The sequence below is a fragment of the Heloderma suspectum genome, chromosome 4 (assembly GCF_057233095.1).
Source record: "Heloderma suspectum isolate Gila_16-S chromosome 4, 16-S_ref, whole genome shotgun sequence".
In the NCBI taxonomy this organism is placed as follows: Eukaryota; Metazoa; Chordata; class Lepidosauria; order Squamata; family Helodermatidae; genus Heloderma; species Heloderma suspectum.
The window spans coordinates 297,708,992-297,725,722 of NC_139461.1; the positions used below are offsets into that span (position 1 = coordinate 297,708,992).

General features: G+C 46.4%; 1 protein-coding gene across 1 annotated transcript in view; it reads left to right on the forward strand.

The window, feature by feature from the left end:
* PHACTR3 (phosphatase and actin regulator 3) overlaps positions 1-16,731 on the forward strand; it is a 371,137-nt gene that overhangs the window by 226,245 nt on the left and 128,161 nt on the right. Inside the window, exons 7-8 of the mRNA XM_084854302.1 lie at positions 250-494; positions 10,938-11,091. Of these exons, the coding sequence (XP_084710428.1) occupies positions 250-494; positions 10,938-11,091 (399 nt within the window). The remainder of the gene's footprint in view (positions 1-249; positions 495-10,937; positions 11,092-16,731) is intronic.

Consider the following 16,731-nt stretch of genomic DNA (forward strand, 5'->3'; position numbering starts at 1 on the left):
CCGGCACATCACATTAACATACATGAAAACAAGGCAGCAGTCACTGCCCTCTTGCACCTTCATTGTGTGGCAGATAATAAAACCTTGGCTTTCCCATCTTAAGCACTGTAATCCCATAGCAACCCCTGCATTGCCCTCCATAAAGCAATGTGCCGAGGGGAAGGGGTTTGTGACATCAGTTCCCTTTCCTTGGCACTAAGTTACTGATCTCAGGTCTGAAGCCCCATGGTCTTTGCATTTCATCCCCAGCTTCCACGGAAGAGACAAAGGATCTCCCAAAAAGCGAATGGACATCCACCCATCCAGAACATCCAGCATTGATCACAGCAAAGAGAAGGATAATTCACTGAGCTACAGCAGTGATCCGGAGAACAAGCGGAACTCTGTCAAGGAGTCTGATGAGAACAAAGAGAACCTAATCATGAACTCTGAAATCAAAGATGACTCTGTTTTCTATCAGGACGAAGAGGTTTTGAACGACTCCATAATTTCCGGTAAGAAAAGCCATTCTGTGAATCTTATACTAATGCTTTATTCTAATGGACCGGTTCATCCATGCCTATGTATTATTTGATTCCTGAAGATCATGCAGGTGATGTTGGTTGTTCTTCCGAATTCTGCCAGTTCTGGTCCCTCCCCACTCACCCGTCCCTCTACTTCTCTCCCTTTGAAGTTCATTCTGTTAGATTCGCTCCTCTTTGCCTCGTCATGTTGCCATTCGCTCTTGCCTTCTGGCTCCCTCTCAGCCTTCTTTTCAGAATCAGATGCTTGAAGCTTCATCACCTTCTTCCTCTTGGGCAATATCTGCACTTTGCTCCTTGGAGATATCAACATCCTTGTCATCCCTCTGTGGTGAAACAGGCAGCATCACTTCACTCAGCTACTGCTTATTTTGCCCAGTAGTGGATCCAGAAGACAGGGGAGGCTGGTGGATCCGATTTCAGTGGGGCAGAGATTCCATTCTAGGTTTTAGTCACAACCAGCCAAAAGTCTAAAGGAGCTATCCAAGGTGCTGGACCCTATCCCCCAAATGGGCTTAGTACCTTGGATAGCTCCCATAGACTTCTGGCTGGTTGTAACTAAAACCCAGAATGGAATTTCCACCTCACCGAAATGGAATCGGCCAGCCTCCCCTGCCAGAATTGCATTTATCACCCCTCCCCTGCCAACTATCTCTTATGTTTTGCTGACACCACCTGGAGTCTTCTTTTAACTGCACCTCTGAGTACACCATCTCAAGTTCACCATGTAAAGCCTTTGTTAAAGAACAATTCTCTTTTGGTCACCTCTTTGGGGACCTGAGAAATTAACAAGATACTCTCAGCAGGTTTCTTTTTCTTTCCTTCTTTTAAAAAGCTATTTATTCTTAAGGAAACGCAGAATGCAAAACATCCAAATGCGAAACACTACTAACATTTGCATCGGCAGCATGACCTTTAGGAGCACCTTGTGAGGAAAGGTGGGATATAAATACTACTACCACCTATAATAATAATAATAATAATAATAATAATAATAATAATAATAATAAATCAGTACTGAACCATTCAGCTCATTAGATGAACTGTAGCAAGTTTTGTCACAGTATTTTTAATCTCTACTACATGCCAGATATTTAAAAAATTATTTAACAGTTATTTATTTATTTATTTATTTATTTATTGCATTTATATCCCGCCTTTTTTCCTCCTGCAATGAACCCAAGGTGGCTTACATTATCCTCCTCCTCCTCTCCATTTTATCCTCACGACAACCGTGTGAGAGTCTGTGACTGGCCCAAAGTCACCCAGTGAGCTTCCATGGCCGAGTGGGGACTAGAACACAGATCTCCCGGCTCCCAGTCCAGAGCTCTAGCCACTACACCATGCTGACTCTCATTAATACCCTGTTCTTTCTAACACCCTAGCTTTCCATCTTTCTTTCTCCTACTTTCCCTCATAACCCTCTTCAGCTGTCAACTGTCACATCCTGACTGACAACTGCACTTTCCCCTCCAAGATTCTAAAAGAGGTATTCATCACAGATGGCGGGACAATTACTTCTGCCAATTGGTTGCAAGATTCTAAGGTATGTCCCAACCAGATCTTAACCACTACAATTCTAAATATTCATCACTGAGATACATATTAAAACACATTCAACTAATTATACAACCATATCATGACTCATCCATACAAAACCATGCTATACCCTCCCCATTCTTTTCCGAGGGAGGACTTACCACAAGTGTTCAGTGCGGAGTGTCCATCTAGCAGGGAGGAGGATAAATGACCCAACTTCCTAGTCCACATGACCCATACATTCTTTCTAAGAAAGAACATCAGCAATAGTAATTTCTGTTCCAGCTACATGATGGTCCTCACATTGAATTCCACTGTCTCAGCATTCTTTCCTCCAGCTCTGCTCTTGACACACTCTGATCTGGCTTCCACCATTGGCACTCTACTAAAACTGCCCTCACCAAAATCACTGATGATCTCTTCACTGCCAAATCCAAAGGTATCTACTTGGTCCTCATTCCTCTATGGCCTCTTTCCTTCTCTTGATACTGTTGATTACTGTCTCTTGCTTTAGCCCCCTTTATGTCTTAGATCTTCATGATTCAGTCCTCAGCTGATTCTCTTCCTATCTGTCTAATCACACTTCCAATGTTTCCATGTGGAGAAGCTCTTCACATTTCCCTCATGTCAGTGGGATCTTTATAGGCTCTGTTCTTGGCCCTCTATTATTCTCTTTGGGTGATATCATCACATCTTATGGCTTTCAGTGCTACTTATATGCCAATGACACCTGGTTCTTCCTCTCTCAGGGCCAAAACAGAAAATATTTTAAATCGGTATCCAGCAGCTGTGTCTCTCTTTTTTTCTTTCTTTACTCTGGAATGGGCACCCCTTGATCTGGATCAGGACCCCAGTGTGAGGAGTAGGGGGCCCTTCAGATCTGGATTTGGAGGGGAGCTACATATACTCTGGAATAAAAATGAAAAAAACATGTAGTTGCTAGATACAGATTTAAAGAAATGTCTGTCTTGGCCTTCAATCCCAGAATTTTCTTCCTCCCTCCCTCCAATCCCACATCTCCAAATGCCTCTCTGATTTTTTGGTTGGATGCTTCATCCTCATTTTAGTCCTGATATGTCCTTGATCAAACCTCTTCTTTTTCCTTTCAAGTCCTCCTCTCCTCATCCACTTTTCTTATCCACTGCTATCACCATACACTGTATGCCTAACCTTTGCTTTCTCGTTGACTTCTGTCTTTCCTTTCCCTCAGTATTCAACCTGCCAACAAATCATGTTGACTGTTCTTTGCAGCATGACAAAAATAAGGCTCTTCCTCTCTTTCCTTTCTGCAAAACCTGTGGTCTACCACCTGGTCACCTCTTGCTTTGACTAATACAGTAAGAACAGAAGAAGAGCCCTGCTGGATCAGACCAATGACCTCTCTAGTAGGGATGGGCAGAGTAGTGATACGGAAGTAGGGATGGCAGAGAATTTCTCCACGAATCTCTGGGAGGCCCCCCGAAATTAGTGGAGAAACGGTCCACCCCCACCCCCACCCCGGGATGGGACTTACCTTTCCCGAATGTCCCTGGCACTGGCGGCTCCCGGCGGTGGTGCGGCGGCGGTGCGGCACTGACGGCGGCCGGTCTTCCGACCGGCTGCCGCCGCCACCGCCATTTCCCTGTAAAAAAAAAAAAAAAACTCAAGCAAACGTGATAGGCTACGTAAAGATTTACGTAGCCTATCACGGCTAGATTTTCAAAAAAACATTGTGATAGGCTACGTAAATCCTTACGTAGCCTATCACAGCTGACTTTGGGGGGAAAAAAAGCGCGTACGCAAATGGCGGCCCCCATGGGAGCCGCCATTTGCGTTCCTTATTTGGGCACGTGTAGTCTACGTAAACATTTACGTAGACTACGGCGAAAATAAGGGCAACGCAAATAGCGTTGCCCTTATTTTCGCCGTAGTCTACGTAAATGTTTACGTAGACTACATGTGCCCAAATAAGGAACACAAATGGTGGTGCCCGTGGGCACCGCCATTTGCGTACGCGCTTCCCCCCCCCAAAAGTCAGCCATGATAGGCTACGTAAGGATTTACGTAGCCTATCAGGGCTGACTGCAGGCCAGGGACGCAAACGGCAGCGGCTACAGCTGCTGCCATTTGCATCCCGGCTGGCAAGGAGGATTCACAGCCGGAGGGATGGGGCACCTCCCCCCCGGCCAGAATTTCGGCCGGAGGGACGGGGCGCCTCCCCCCCGGCCAGAATTTCGGTGGGGAGGGATGGGGCGCCTCCCCCCCGCCAAGAATTTTGGGGGGAGGAACGGAGCGCCTCCCCCCCACCGCGAAGCAAGCTGCGGGACCAGGTAAGGGACTTTCGTCCATCCCTATACGGAAGATCTCCAGAATACTCTGAAGATTGTTTCACCGCTCATTTTGTGCCTGATCCCTGTTCTCATTTGTGATCGCTGCTTGCTCTGCGCGAACAGGAAACGTGCACAAATGGAGCAGCAATCGAATGGGAGATTTACGCAGATCTCCCCAAATATGCACAAGTTTCTTCCACAGACTCAAGCGGGGCTGATTCAGTGTACTGAGGAAATTTGCACAAATTAGGAAATTTGTGCAAATTGGACTGGGAATTGGGAACGAGAGAAACGTGAGCCTGTGTCCAACCATTTGCAAATATTTTTGGCAGACACATGTCTGCAGTCACATTCAGAGCTTTGAACAGGGCATGTTTGCATGATTTGTGAGCAAAAACAAAATTCTCATAAATCCCTACTCTCTAGTCCAGCATTCTGTTCACACAATGGATAACCAGCTGCCTCTGGGAAGCCAACAAGCAGTACATTAATGTAATACTTCATAATAGATCCCCTGGTCCCCTAGCAGCGTGCTCAGTTGATGCGCTCATCAGGAGATACCCTCCTGGTGGTACCCAATATTTCAGAGGTTTGGAATAGGGCCGTTATAACACCCACTCTCTGGAATTCCCTCCCACTACCAATTAGGCAGGTGCCAACCCTTCTAGGTTTTCATTGCCTACTAAAAATATACCTTTTCCAACAGACATTTCCAGGAAGGTAATACAGTCCTCTTTGCATCACTTAGAAATTTCTTTAATATAAGTGATTAATAAATATAGTTAGTTAACTAACTAATTAATTAAATAATAACCCCTTCCCACTTGTGTTACCCAGCAACTGCCATATGGAAGCATACTGCCTCCGATACTGGCCATGTTCTTCTCCCTTATTTTTCATGGTCTCACTTTAGTCCCCACACTGCACCTCTATCCAGCACTCTGTGGCCAAAACCAATCAGCTCTCTCCTAGCTCTGACTACACTGCACCCCTCTTTACATTTCAGGGCTGGCTTATTCGGTTGTTTGTTTGTTTGATTTGTACCCCATCCTTCTACCAAGAAAAATGGCACTCAAGCCAGCTTACAATCATAAATAAAAGTTGATTAAGCAGTAACAAAACAAATTCATTAAAACACAACTAAAAACATGACAATAACAGAATAAAAACAGCATCCAACCCAGTGGACCCACTTACATGCCAAAGGCCTGCTTGAATAAGAAGGTATTTGCCTGCTTGCGGAAGGACACCAGAGAGGGACCCAACCTAGCCTCCTTCAGCATGGAGTTCCACAGCCTGGAAGTGGCCACTGAGAAGCAGCTCTTCCTGACTGCTCCTGCATCCAGCACAAGCTTCTTGTCCTTACCTTCCAAGCCCTCCGTGGCCTTGCCCTCTCCCCATCTCTCTGCTTTAATATCCTGTGTCATCCCTGCCTGGGATGTTTGCTCTTCCAGATCCTCCACCTTCAGATGTCTGAAGGTCTTCTGCTTCCTCAGATGACTCCACCATTTCTCCCTCATGTCCCAATACTTCATTGTAACTAAGCCTGAGAATGGCTATCTACTGTAATCAATATTCTTGCTGTATTTACCTCTGGCTCTGTTTTCCTCCCCTACTTCCGCTCTCTTCCTTATGTCATTTGCTAGCTTGTAAGCCCGTTGAGGCAGAGACTTAAACTCTCATTGTTTGTAAAGCACCATGTATATGGATGGGGCTATATACATAAATAGGGGTCACGAAGAGTCGGACACGACTTAACAACTGAACAACAACATATACATAAATAACAGTGATTACTAAGGCAGTTATGGTGAGCCAGCTGTGGAACATATGAACCTGCCTTATATTGAGCCAGACTATGGGTCCACCTTGCCCGGTAGAGTTGACACTGACTGGCAGGGGCTCTCCATGGTTTCAGACAGGATTATCGCCTGGCCCTACTTGGAGAAGCTGTAGATTGAACTGGGACTTTCTGCGTGCAAAGCACATGCTCTGCCACTGAGTCACTGTGTGTGTGGTTGTGTGTACAATCAGATGTAACCTCATCTGGGGGTCAAATCCTACTATTCCAATGGAATTATTGTGTGAACAAAGTATTATTTCTCATGTCCTATTGGCATGTTACCACGACAGTGTAAGAGCTGTCTGCCCATTGTTTGGGCCCATATTGGGAGCATCTCTAGAGAGGAGAATTTGGGTGATCCAGATGACATAATTCTTTCCTATTCCAGCATCACTGGGAAGGAACCATACAATTCTGCCAAACCATTCCGTTCCTCCCTAGAGATGCTAGTTAGATTGCATACGGCCGGGCAGTGGGGAAGCAGCTCTCATGCTCCTCTGATCACTATGATTGGTTTGCATGTCATGATTACCCCTGGGTTGTTTAAACCATGGGTAGGCATGAATGAGTGGGATCAAATGAGTGTCTGGTTCCCACCCACATCCACTGAGCTAAACTACCCAGGGAAGCTCTGTCCCTGGGGTTGTTGTTCATGACATCCGATCCTGCCGTTGTAGGCTGTTGGGGGAGAGACAACCCGAAGTTGTAACCCATGGCATACAACTCTGGGTTGTCTCTCCCCCAGCAACCTAGAATACCCCGTTTCGATATCACGATCAACAATCCAGGGATGAAGCGTCCCTGGGTTTTCAGCTCTGCCTGGTTGCAGCGGGAGCGATCAGGTGGTGAGAAGCAGCATGCTCACTCTCTCCTTTTTATTCACGACTACCCATTGTCTAAACAACCCATGTGTAATCATGACGTATGAACTGGGTCTATAAATTGGATCTTGGCCTCCATTCAACACCTGCAAAATAGAAAAAGAAAATCAAATGGTTATTCTAATTATGTCTAGCACAGTAAAGCAGCACTTATATTAAATTAAAAGGGTTATCTGCATGACAGACGGTAGTCACTTTGATAGCCATTCCTGTTACAATATTCAGGAAGGGGAAGCCAATGCAAATGTGAAGTAATTACACGAGGATTAAGGTAATGGGTAAATATACAACAGAAGCAATAACACACACACACACACAGTTATCATAGAAATTGTCCCAGAAGTAGATTCAGATGTAAATTATACTGGAAGAAGAAATGGGTCAATAAAAGTACAGCTTGTCAAGGCCTTTGTAGCATGAACTACAAAGGTCTTCAAGTACTTGAAAGGTTGTCTCAGAAAGGAAGGCCAGGATCTCTTCTCGATCATCCCAGACACAGAATAATGGGCTCAAGTTACAGGAAGCCAGATTCCAGCTGCACATAAGGAAAAACATTCTGACTGTTAGAGCAATACAACAACGGAACCAGCTACCTAGGGAGGTAGTGGGCTGCCCCACACTAGAGGCATTCAAGACGAGGCTGGACAGCCATCTGTCAGGGATGCTCTGACTTGGATTCCTGCACTGAGCAGGGGGTTGGACTCAATGGCCTTGTAGGCCCCTTCCAACCCTACTATTCTATGATTCTATGAACTACGGCTGCCAGCATGTGTCCAGATGGTCTAGGAGCTGGCAGCGGCAGCCCTCCTATGTTACAAGCTCCGCTCCTGTCCCGACTCAAGCCGTCACAGGCTCCTCGCAAGCAAGGAACCCGTGAGCAGAGGCAGGAGTCAGCCTCCAGCCAGGCGCCCTTCCCTGCTTGCAAGGGCGGGTGAGAGGGTGCAGTTGGCAGGCAACTCCTGCCCTCATGCCTGTCCAATCTGCACTGTCTCCTTCCATGCAAGGAAGGCAGCTGTGCAGGCTTGACAGGCGGCCGGTGTCTCCCGCCAATCGCCTGCTCTTCCCACCTTGCAAAGAGGGCAGAAGAGGCGGTTGGCGGACTGCGACGGGCAGCGCTGGCAGCGCTTTCCCCGGCGGCTCCCTCAGCAGCACCAGCAGCAGCTCCCCCGGTGGCACCAGCGGCAGCAGCTGCGGTGCCCCCCCCCCCGGAACAAGGGCTGAGGCAAGGAGCTGGGGGCTGGGCGGCGTGTTGGGGCCCCTGAAGCAGGATTCGGAGGTCCAAATCCAACTTTGGCTTTGTAAGCCAAAGTGAATCCCCCCCCCCGGAGTCAGCCCAAGCTGAATCCAGACCACCTCGGAAGCCCCGAAGTGGCTTCCGACTCAGATCGGAGGGCCCATGCACAGCCCTAGTATTTTCTGCCTGCTAAACTTCACCCATAATGTCCATCCTTTGCTCTCACCCTGGCCCCATCTGCAGTTCTACTTCAAGCCCCCCAGCTCCAGCAACTGAGCTCATAGGCCACGGGTTGGGAGAACACATTCTCCTGGTCTCAGTTTAAGTCCAGCTGCCCATTGACCAGGCTTCACCCCAACACCTCTGAAGATAACAAGTGTGTGTGTCTGCATTGTGATGTATGAACAAATCTGCTGGATGATTCGTAAGTTGTTCATGGATATTCTGTGAGAACCTGCAAAATTGCAGTGTGTGTGTGTGTGTGTGTGAGTGTGCATGCATGTGTGTGGAGTGGAGTATTTGAGAAGAGTTGTAATTAAATGGTAGGAGTGAATAACAATCTGGCCTACTTACTGCGCATAAAGGATTTGACAGTCCTCATAGCGATGACTTGAACTCAGAGGCCTTGGGATTCATTAATTAAGCCACAGAGGTGAGGAAGGAGATGATGAGGTCTCCGCAGATGGATCACACCCGTTATGACTTTCCTGTGCATATTCATTTGTTTGTGTTCTCCGGGCAAGAGGCACTTTTCCTTCTGTGCACTGGGTGGCACTGCATTCATTGGACACTGGCAGAGAAAACATAACGGGCATTTCAGAACTGGTGGTTCAGTAATGCAGGATACTGATGGTTTCACCTGGACAGTTTTTTCTACTATGCCTCTGGTGGTGGTGGTGGTGGTAGTAGTGGTGGTGGTGGTGGTGGTGGTGGTGATGATGATGATGATGATAAATGGATGGCCTGAGCACATTGGCTTGGATCTGGAGTAGACCCATTGAAATCAGTGGGACTTAAGTTAGTCATTTCTAACTACTCATGTCTACTCTAGGTATTACTAAATCTGGATCCAACTCATTGTATTTAGTAGAATTATGATGATGATACACTTTTATTCTGGTATATTTTGAAACAAGTTTCAATTTCCTCTTTTACCCAGAGCCTCATTCACTCTATTTACCCCCCTTCCCTCCCCATAAGCCCACCCATTCTGTCTTCCACAACAGGCAACATCCTAAGCTAGGATGATTTTGGATGACAATAATCAGTTGAGCAGTAGAAATGCACATATTGAAATAAAAGAAAGAAAATGAAGGGGGAACCCTTAATCATACAAACATGAAATCAGCCCCTGGATGTTTTCTTAGCAAACTAGCAGTGCAATCTTATACATGGCTACTCAGAAGTAACTGCCACTGACTTCAGTGGGACTTATTCCCCAGTAAGTGTGCATAGGATTACAGCCTAAAGGTGGCATAATTAATCATGAAATAGTCCGAGAAAATCCCTGCCAAATATTTTTGAAATATTTTTGGACTGTCTCCTTTAAGATAGGTTAAGGAGGGCCCTACATCTCCACTGTGATGTGGGGATGCATTTGGTCTGGGATCAAATGCAGCCCATTCTGGAGATCTGCCTGCCCCCTAGCCTCCTGAGAGGCTGTAGTATTGGAACTTCCTTGCAGGTCACTTTCAGGAGGTGGGTCTGGAAGTTGTACTGACATTTGGGTGGGTGTATGTGTTATACTTTAAGTTGCACTGGATCGTTTCAGAAAAGGGTCTTTTTTGTTCTTATTTGGGCCTTCTCAAATTTCTCTGCCCAATTAGGTGCCTCTCCAGTGATGAGCTTCCTCTTAAACCAACACACCTTAACATTGGGATTCCAGGCAGAGCGACAGGTCCCAGAGCAACTCAGATGGTCTCAAACATTTTTACAGCTGGAATAATCTTTGTGAACTGCCCAGAGAGCTTTGGCTATGGGGCGGTATAGAAGTACAATAAATGAATGAACGAATAAAAATTTAAAATGACATCATCCTCCCCCCGCCCCCACTCTCTGGCAAGGGATAGAAATAATCATTTTTTTAAAATGACAGTCAAGGCCAAAACAGGCATTACTTTAAATCTGTAGCTAGCAGCTTTTTTCATATTTAGAGTGTTTGTGTGCTGGGGGGGGGGGATTCAGACAGGGACCCTAACTTTGGGGGGGGGGGTTAGGGAGGGCTTGTAACATCAAACACCTGTTTGAGGTGAGGTGAAATTTCTGTCCGCTAAATTTGATTTCTAATGGCTCATTCACACATGCAAGGCATTAGCATGGCCAGTCATATCATTAGGATGGGGGTCCACAAACATTTTAAGTCAGTGGGCACATGTGGAATTTTGAGAGTGTCCTGGGTGCTCTCACTCTTCATCCTTGAGTTGGTACCCTCAGGTCCTCACCTTCCCTCAAATGAAAGGCCCTACAATCTGCCTGCAGAAGATCCCTGAGGAATCCACAGCTTGCATTTCTGATTCATGAGACAACTTGATCCAATAAGTGATGTCCCTTTGCCTATTTTAGTAACAGCCTCTCTGACACGTTCACGTTATTTTTCAATATGCGCTACAGGTACATTGCCAAGAAAATGCAAGAAAGAGTTGCTGGCAGTGAAATTGAGAAACAGGCCAAGCAAACAGGAGCTGGAAGACAGGAACATCTTCCCAAGGAGGACCGACGAAGAGCGACAGGAGATCCGGCAGCAAATTGAAATGAAACTATCAAAGTAAGTCACATTTAGAGCAGGACTGGGGTGGGGTGGGGGAGGATAGAACAGCCAGCTCTGCCTGTTGTCTTGGAACGCACGTCCATTTTGTCCAGTTGCTGTTGCACATCCAAAATTCTCAGCAGTCATGAGCCTGGTCTCATTCCCCTTGAGGTCAACGGTTGGGGCTTCAGGGAGGAGGAAGTAAATCCTTGTCAATCATTTTACAATGAAGAGTTTCCAGACTCCCCAAAACAGATAGCTTCGAAAGTGGAAGGCTCTCCCAACTTCTCTGTCCTCCATTTTTTCTGTTCTAGAGTTGAAGCAGAAGGGGCAGTTGTTTATTAGGGGGGAATTGAACTGTGGCAAAGTTTAACATTTCAGACTTTGGATTTGAAATTTGAGAGCAAAATTTGGCATGTGTGAAGAACTCAAAATCTGAACATTTGTGTTGAACTACTCTAGATGCACAAATGTTGTAGGATTGGCAAGGCCTAGCCTTTGGGCTAACAGGAGCAGAGGGAGAAGCTGAAGAGAAGCTCAGAGGAGTGGCAGTTCAGGAACAGGCCTTTTCTGTGACAGCCCCGTGTTTATGGAATGGTCTCCCCAAGGAAGCTTGCTGTGGGTTTTTTTGGCACTAGTCAAAATCATACCTATTTTCCCAGGCATTTGGACATGAGTTAGGGCTCAATTGTTGTGCTTTTGTGATCTTCATTCTAGGCTCTGTGTAGGGATGTGAGGATGGGTGTGTGTATGGGGAGGGGGGTGAGGGGTGGAGAGATTTTGTGCATTGTGGATGAACAGTTCATAGTGTATTTTTAAGATTATGTTCTAATGGTGTTTCTTTTCATTAGTTGGGATACTTTAAATGCTATGTCCCCCACTGGCTGTGAGTACTGGGTGGGAGCAGAGGACCCTTCACAGACTTTAGTATCTGATTGTGTACTCTGCAGGTATCACATGTGCTCATCTGATCTCCTAAATTGGGGCTTGTGTTCACACATACACTTATTTCAGTTGGTACCATCCCACTCGATGATAAGCAGTTCATCGTTTGAACCTAACTCCACTGAAAAGCGTTTGGTTTGAGATGTCAGGTGTCATAAAACTCCATCTGTTAAGTATCTGGCTGTTTCACACATGCAAATAACAAGCATGTATGTTTGGTGTCACCCTAAGAACCGCGTGGGTGTTCCCAAGATGTACTTGTTCCAATAAACCCATCCCACTGGAAAGTGCTTGAAAGCAGTTCACCCCAAAATGATGCGTGAACTTATTCTCCACCTGTTTCAAGCAGTTTCTTAAGAAAGGGGGAGTTGGTTGCTCTTTATGGAATTAGGCAAAGTTACTACCTCTGTAACATGTGGGTCAAAGGTTGTGATGGAGGTAGCCAAAGTCAAATGTAGAGGAGCAATGAGGGAGCAAATTCTCACCAGAATGTTGTGGACCCCTGGCTCCGATGCCTTGGATCCAGGCTCAACTGGTTGAGGAACCTTTTAGTGTATGGACTCAAAACCATAACCGCATTTCCCCTCAATGATCAGGGACTCAGATTTCAGTCATTCTGCTGGTAGGAAGTTTATATGTAATTATGAATAGCTTACACACTGTGAATCAACTGTATGTTCCCATTAAATGGTTGGTAACCTGGTCCCAACAAACCAATGTGTTGCTTCTAAATGTCTTCTAGCCATCTGTAATGCCATCTGCTGTGCTGATCTAATTTTAACACAATTCTCATTTCTTCAGTGTGCTCATTTTTATTTAAAAATAAATAAACAGAAGCTTTGTCTAACATGGACTAATATGGAGTTATTGATGGGTGAGCCCTCCCCACCAGCTCAGTTTGGAATGGGCCTACTTTATGTCAGTTAATTTGGGCTTGGTTTGGATCTGAGTCAAATAAGCTTACTTAAACTCCATTTTGAGTTAGGAACAAAGAAAGCTGCCTTAGTTTGGGCCATACCACTGCTCAATGTAGTCTAGTATAGTTGACACTGACTGGCAGCGGCTTTCCAGGGTGTCAGGTAGGATTCTTTCCTAGTCCTACCTGGAGATGCTGGGGGAATTGATCCTGAGACCATCTGCATGTGCTCTATCTGTCACTGAGCTACGGCTATAGGTTAGTGCCCCATTGCATTCTGATGGTGTCATTGGGGACAAAATGGGGCCTGGAACTCTTCCTGCTCCCAAGAGTCCCCCCTGCCTTTTGCATACTTACATATTCTGTTAAGAGTCAGTGACAGGACAGAGCTTCTTGGTAGCAGAAGCCTTGGGCTTAAGGCCTGGATGCTCTTCCATGGCATTTAGAAAAGCTTGGGAAATATAGTTTCCAGTGCTTCCCAGCTCAGTCCATTGAGCTGGAAAGCATGGGGAACTACATTTCCCAGGCTTTACCAATGGGTATGGGGGAGCATCCAGATTTTAAAGCTAAGGGCTGTGCTACTGGGAGCCATCCTCACCACCAATCTATCCACCCCACTTGACACAGTAAGTTTGGGAAAGGGGCAACAGGGAGGACTGGTAGGGAAGGGGATAGAAGGGCATTTTTCAGAAGCCAATGTAAGTTAGCCTACCCTTCATGAGATTTAGGGTCTGTATTAGTATATCTGCATATATGTAGATATACACACTGTCTACTTCTTCTATTTTGTTGTCTTTTATATTCCTGCCATTGTTAGTTCTCACGTTATTTACCTAGCTGAAGTTATTGTCTTGCAATCCTTTTGTGCATATACAACTTCTCCTTCCCTTTCCAGTGAACTTCGTGCATCTGTTGATATAAGGCTATTATCATGAACGGTCCTGCCCAAACTCAGCAAAATCACAAAGGAAATGCCCTTCCTGGACTGTACCACATCTGGCTGCTTGGAATTTGAGAGGATTCCACCTCAGTGAATCCACTCCAGATTTCAGTCAGAACCAGTCAGAGCTCTAAATAATTCCTTTAGAATTCTGACTGGTTCTGACTGAAACCTGGAGCACATTCACCACTCCACTGGCATGGGAGCCACCAGTCTCCATTGTACTACATCTAAAGGTGGCCTAGAAATCATTTTAGATAGAGTTTAGTTGGACAAGAGGGCTGAATCTACACATAGCAGTTATACCGCTATCATAACTATTGGTACACATGACACCAATGGACACCAATGGTTATGATAACGGTATGATAAAGGTATAATTGCTGTGTGTAGATTCAGCTGAGGGCAGAGGGAGGGAATCACATTGTTTGCTTTTCTGGTTTGACCCTTTCCCTGTGCATAAAATAACTGGTACATCCTGTGTAGTTCCACCGTAACACACCTGCTCTTCCAGTTTTCATTTCCCAGTGCTCAAGCAGTCTCTCCTCTCTGGGACTGTGCTTTGTGTTCAGAGAAGTCCTGTAAATTGTTAAGTGAGTGTAAGCCAAGTGTAAGAGACTCAGCTGTGTAGCTTTCTCTATACTGGGCAAACAAAGAATTCATAGGGAAAAAAAATCATAAGTCAAATGGCTCATTAAAATGCAAAGCTAAATTTGGATAAATTTGCAAGCATGAATATTTTAGCTGTGGCTTGTCGGGAGGGTGGGAAATCTATGTTGAGGCCTCCCACGCACTGCTTGGCTGCTAGAACTGTGGGAGACTAATTGAGGAAGGATTGCAGAAACTCAACCCCCTCTTCTTCCAGTTCATTAAATATTAAAAATGTGAATAGTCTCTCAAAGAAGTATTTGCTTGCTTTCAGGGCCCTCCCAATTCTCGGGTGTTGGGTCTTTTTTGAGGAATGCTAATGAGCAAATCCTGCCAACCTAGCAGTTCGAAAGCAAGAAATTGCAAGTAGATAAATAGGTACCACCTCGGCGGGAAAGGTAACAGCGTTCCGTGCACCTCGGTGTTCAGTCATGCCGGCCACATGACCACGGAAGTGTCTTCGGACAGCGCTGGCTCTTTGGCTTAGAAACGGGGATGAGCACCGCACCCTAGAGTCGGACACGACTGGTTGGGGACACCTTTACCTTTTTTTTTTAATGAGCAAGTAAAGGCTAAGGATTCTGGAGCCAAACATTCTAAGTCCCAAAGACCTCCCTTGCTCTAGCTATGGCTGTATGGCATCTTCCTGTACTGCTGGCTGAGCATTAAGGGAGAAGGGAAGGAAGATGAATGTGCATAAAAGAACCTGGGGTCATCCAATGAAGCTGTACAGTGGGAGGCAGAACAGACCAAAGGCACTATTTCACACTGTGCATAGCTAAACAGGTCTGGCGTCATGGGTAGGTATGGATGAGTCCCCGCCAAGGGCCCACACCTTGGCAGGGGTGCACTGACAAGAACCCCCTAGAGTTGCTCCTCCTCTTCACCACTGCACTCTGCCTGTTCGCCTGCCTCTCACTCTGGCCCAGACAATGGTGGTGGTGAGAAGGAGGAGCAGCAGATGTCAGTGCTGACTTGCTCCCTGGCTCTCTGCCGGTCAAGTGAGCTGGTGGTAGCAATGATGAGAAGGAGGAGGAGCAATGGCAGCTGGTGACAATGGTGGTGAGAAGGCGGACTCACTGAGGGAGGGGGGCCATTGTGTCTTGTCCAAGGGCCCTCCAAGACCTGGAGCCAGGACTGTAGTTAAACTGGATTTTGTTGCCACAAGACATGGTGATGGTCACCAGCTAAGAGGCGATGAAAGAGAATTAGACACATTCATGGATACATTGGCTACTAGTTCTGATAGCTTTGTGCTACCTCCAGAATAAGAAGCTCAATGCCTCTGAATACAAGTTGATGGGAAATAACAATGGGAGAGGGGGATGTTACTCTCCTGTCCTGCTTGTGGGCTTCCCAGAGGCACCTGGCTGGCTTCTGTGGGAAACAGGATGTTGGGCTCGAAGATAGGCCTTTGGCTTGAGCCAGCATGGCTCTACTTATATTCTTAAATTCAGAATGCAATATCCACCCATGCTTCTTTTAAAATTCATTTATATTGATAGTTACGCAATCATACCATTGTAGTATATTTGTGTAATTAGTAAAGATGCCAACATGATTCTCATCTGTCTGGTTCGGATATGAATTTGGGTGCTAGGGGGAGGCTTGTAAAAGCCTGACTCAAACAAGAAGTGGGTTCTTAAAGATAAGATGCCTTTCCTCCCCCCTCCACCTGTCCTCACTATCCCTCCTCCCCATTCCCAGGGCTCTACCAGCATTCTCCAAACACTTTCTTCCCTCCCTGTGCTTTCCTGTCAAGCATTTGTGGCAGGAAGAGCAGTGACCATGTGCGGGGAGAGAATGGCAGTTGCCCCTTTCCTCTCTTCCTCTCCATTGTCCTGCCATGCTAGGTAGCAGTGCCCTGGGGTACAAAGCCCAGGAGACAATGACAGATACAGCTGTATTGTTCAGTTGCAGCAGCCCTAGGGGTTTGCATTTTGGCATGCTGCTACCCAGCATGGCAGGGAAATGGCCAGGGAGGGAGATAAGGAGAGGAACTTCCCTCCCTCACACTTTGCCATGCTCCACCACTGCTGCTCCTGCTGCCAACATGGCTTGACAGCAGAGCCAGCTCAAGACATTTTGCTGCCTGGCTGCAGGACAGCGTCTGAGCAAAGGGCTGGATGCACCTGATCTTGTCTGATCTCAGAAGCTAAGCAGGGTCAGCCCTGGTTAGTACTTGGACGGGAAACCGCCTGGGAATCAG